General features: G+C 36.5%; 1 protein-coding gene across 1 annotated transcript; it reads right to left on the bottom strand.

The window, feature by feature from the left end:
• Positions 1-879: 879 nt before the first annotated feature.
• LOC115241266 (protein GVQW3-like) lies at positions 880-1641 on the bottom strand. The gene is made up of 2 exons (XM_029816935.1): positions 1255-1641; positions 880-1173 (listed from the first exon to the last, which is right to left on the bottom strand). The coding sequence occupies exons 1-2, from the start codon at positions 1639-1641 to the stop codon at positions 880-882; spliced, it is 681 nt and encodes a 226-aa protein (XP_029672795.1).
• Between the last annotated feature and the right edge of the window lie 1020 nt (positions 1642-2661).

The raw sequence follows: 2661 nt of genomic DNA, 5'->3' as shown, positions 1-2661 counted from the left end.
AAGTCCTACCCTACCCGCCGTATTCTCCAGACGTTGCTCTCTCTGACTATCACTTGTTTCGATCAATGGCATACGGCCTGGTTGACCAGCACTTCTGGTCTTATGAAGAAGTAAGAAATTGGATCGATTCGTGGATCGCTTCCAAAGATGACCAGTTTTTTCAACGCGGGATTCGTACGCTGCCCGAAAGATGGGAGAAAGTAGTGGCCAGCGATGGACAATACTTTGAATCATAAATGTATAACCAGTTTTTTACAATAAAGCTTCGAATTTTGGAAAAAAAACGGCGGAAGCAAAGTTGTACACCTAATATATTATTCTCTTCTTATTTTTATAATTATTTATATTGTGCTTTGTATTTTGTACTATGAATTGTTTCTTTTAAAATTGCAATTTAAAATTTGAACCAATAATATTTAGTTCTTTATTTAAGGTAAGAAAACTGTATTATTTTACAACAGTTTTATTGATAACTTTTTTATATACATTAATTATATTTCTTATGAATGCACTGTCTTTATTTAAAAACAAAATAATAACTAATATACATTGTCGAACAATTAAGTTTCATATAAAAAATGTATTTTTAATCGTACAAACCTTAGACAGTTAAAAAGTATCAATATAGTCACCCTCTAATTCGACGCACTTAGTCCAACGTCTTCGCCATTGCTTAAAGCAGCTCTGATAATTCTGTAAAGTGAACCCTTTCAAAATTTGTTTCACGTTTCTTTTTATGTCATCTATATCCTCGAAACGATGTCCTTTTAACTGTTTCTTCAATTTTGGGAACATCCAAATGTCGTTGGGAGCCAGATCCGGCGAATACGGAGGGTGATCCATCACTGCGATTTGTTTTTTAGCCAAAAATTGAGAAATTTAGAGAGCAGAATGCGCCGGTGCATTATCGTGATGAAAAATCCATGACCGCTCTTTCCACAAGTTGGGTTGTTTTCGTTTCACAGCTACGTCCAGTCTTTTCAGTACTCCTAAATAAAATATCTGGTTCACAGTACGATCTTGTGGTACAAATTCATAATGAACAAGCCCTCGGATATCGAAAAATGTTATGAGCATTGTTTTAACTTTCGATTTGCTCATGCGCACTTTTTTCGGTTTGGGCGAATGTGGTGATCGCCATTCCATTGATTGACGCTTTGTTTCAGGATCGTACTGAAAGCACCAACTTTCGTCTCCGTAATAACAAGTTCTAAAAAATTATTCTTTTCGAGGCGTTCGAGATAATCCTGACACAAGTTCAAACGTCTTTGTTTTTGCTCCAAAGTGAGCATGCGTGGACCGAATTTTCAATTCATCGTGCAAAAGTTGACGAATGGTTTCCCTGTTAATATTAAGTTCTTTAGCCAACATAGCAAGTGTTAGCCGTCGATTAGACCGCACTAAAATCGCTAACTTCTCTCGATGTTTGTTCGTTGCCTTGATAACCGGCGCGCCACATCGTTTGTCATCCGTTATCTTCTCTCTGCCTTCTCGAAATCGTTTGTACCACTTCATAACATTACTCTTATGCATAGCTGAATCCCCGTAGGCTTGTTGAATCATTTGTAATGTTTTTGTTGGTGACTTCTCTAATTTAACACAGAATTTAATGTTGGCGCGTTGTTCAAGCGTTCCTTCCATTATACCGATATTAAAAAAAAATTTTAACACAACTTCGCGTGACTATATCTCATTAATTATTAAATAAAATAATTTAAAACTTGCACCACATATTGAGTATTAAGTTGTGAATAACCTCCTAAGATGGCAGCACAAACGAAACAAACGTTTAGAAATGCGAAATGAGTCTCGTAACTTAATTGTTTGACCATGTATTGTTACGACCCTGTATTACATTTCTGTGCCACGATGTTATGTCGCTCGATGCGGTGGAAAATGAAGATGATCTCCGGGACAACGGATGTGTTTGTTGTTAAACAACATCAGATATCTTGAGAGAAGAGCCGCCACCTTAGTCTCGTGACGGATGTCATTACGTGCGGACATATTTGTTATTACGATTTCCAATATTATCTATTCTGTGTTCTATGTTTAGTTGAGTTCTGCATTATCATTATTAAAGTTCCTTTTGTTCTTTTATGAAGAGTGTTCTTTATTTTCATCGTGATACGCGAGTGCCGGTTGTGTCGTGCGCGCTTCGAGATTAATCAATATCGATCCGCGGACATAACAATATTTATGTGTGCATTCTATTCATTTTTGGATGTTTGAAATTTTTTTTTATGTTCGAAATTTTTTTTTCTTGGATGTGTGAAATTTTTTTTCAATCAGTAAAATTTGGTTAGTGTAATCTGTAAAGATGATACAAAAATATATATGTACCGTGATAATGATGTATGGTAGTGTGCCAAAAATATTAAATTTGTGCAATATAAAAAGTAATAGATAGTACAAATTAATCAGCTCGTAGCCGCATTGTGTTAGTAACTATCTCCAGGCAAACTTAGATGTGAAGGTGGTAACGGCTGCTATACGAGCGCCTTTATATTTCTTTGTACATCATTTTTAAGATTTTACATGAGCGAGCGCAGGGTGTACATCGAGATCTGAGGGATTTTTCTTCGCTACCGAGGCCCGAACAAGCCCCGCGCGTCAGGAGACTGTTGTCCATCGTATAATCGATCTTTATTCGCGCGTGCC

Source organism: Formica exsecta, unplaced genomic scaffold, assembly GCF_003651465.1.
Source record: "Formica exsecta isolate Colony F162 unplaced genomic scaffold, ASM365146v1 scaffold474, whole genome shotgun sequence".
Taxonomy (NCBI): Eukaryota; Metazoa; Arthropoda; class Insecta; order Hymenoptera; family Formicidae; genus Formica; species Formica exsecta.
The sequence above is the reverse complement of the archived record's forward strand: the minus strand, read 5'-3'. Positions and strand labels throughout refer to the sequence as shown.

What these genes read in the sequence shown, in the direction of transcription:
- LOC115241266 (XM_029816935.1), bottom strand. Translation starts at nt 1,641, where the DNA reads ATGGAAGGAACGCTTGAACAACGCGCCAACATTAAATTCTGTGTTAAA. An exon ending in AAACAAAGACGTTTGAACTT is followed by an intron (nt 1,174 to 1,254) that starts GTGTCAGGATTA and finishes TGGTGCTTTCAG; the next exon opens with TACGATCCTGAAACAAAGCG.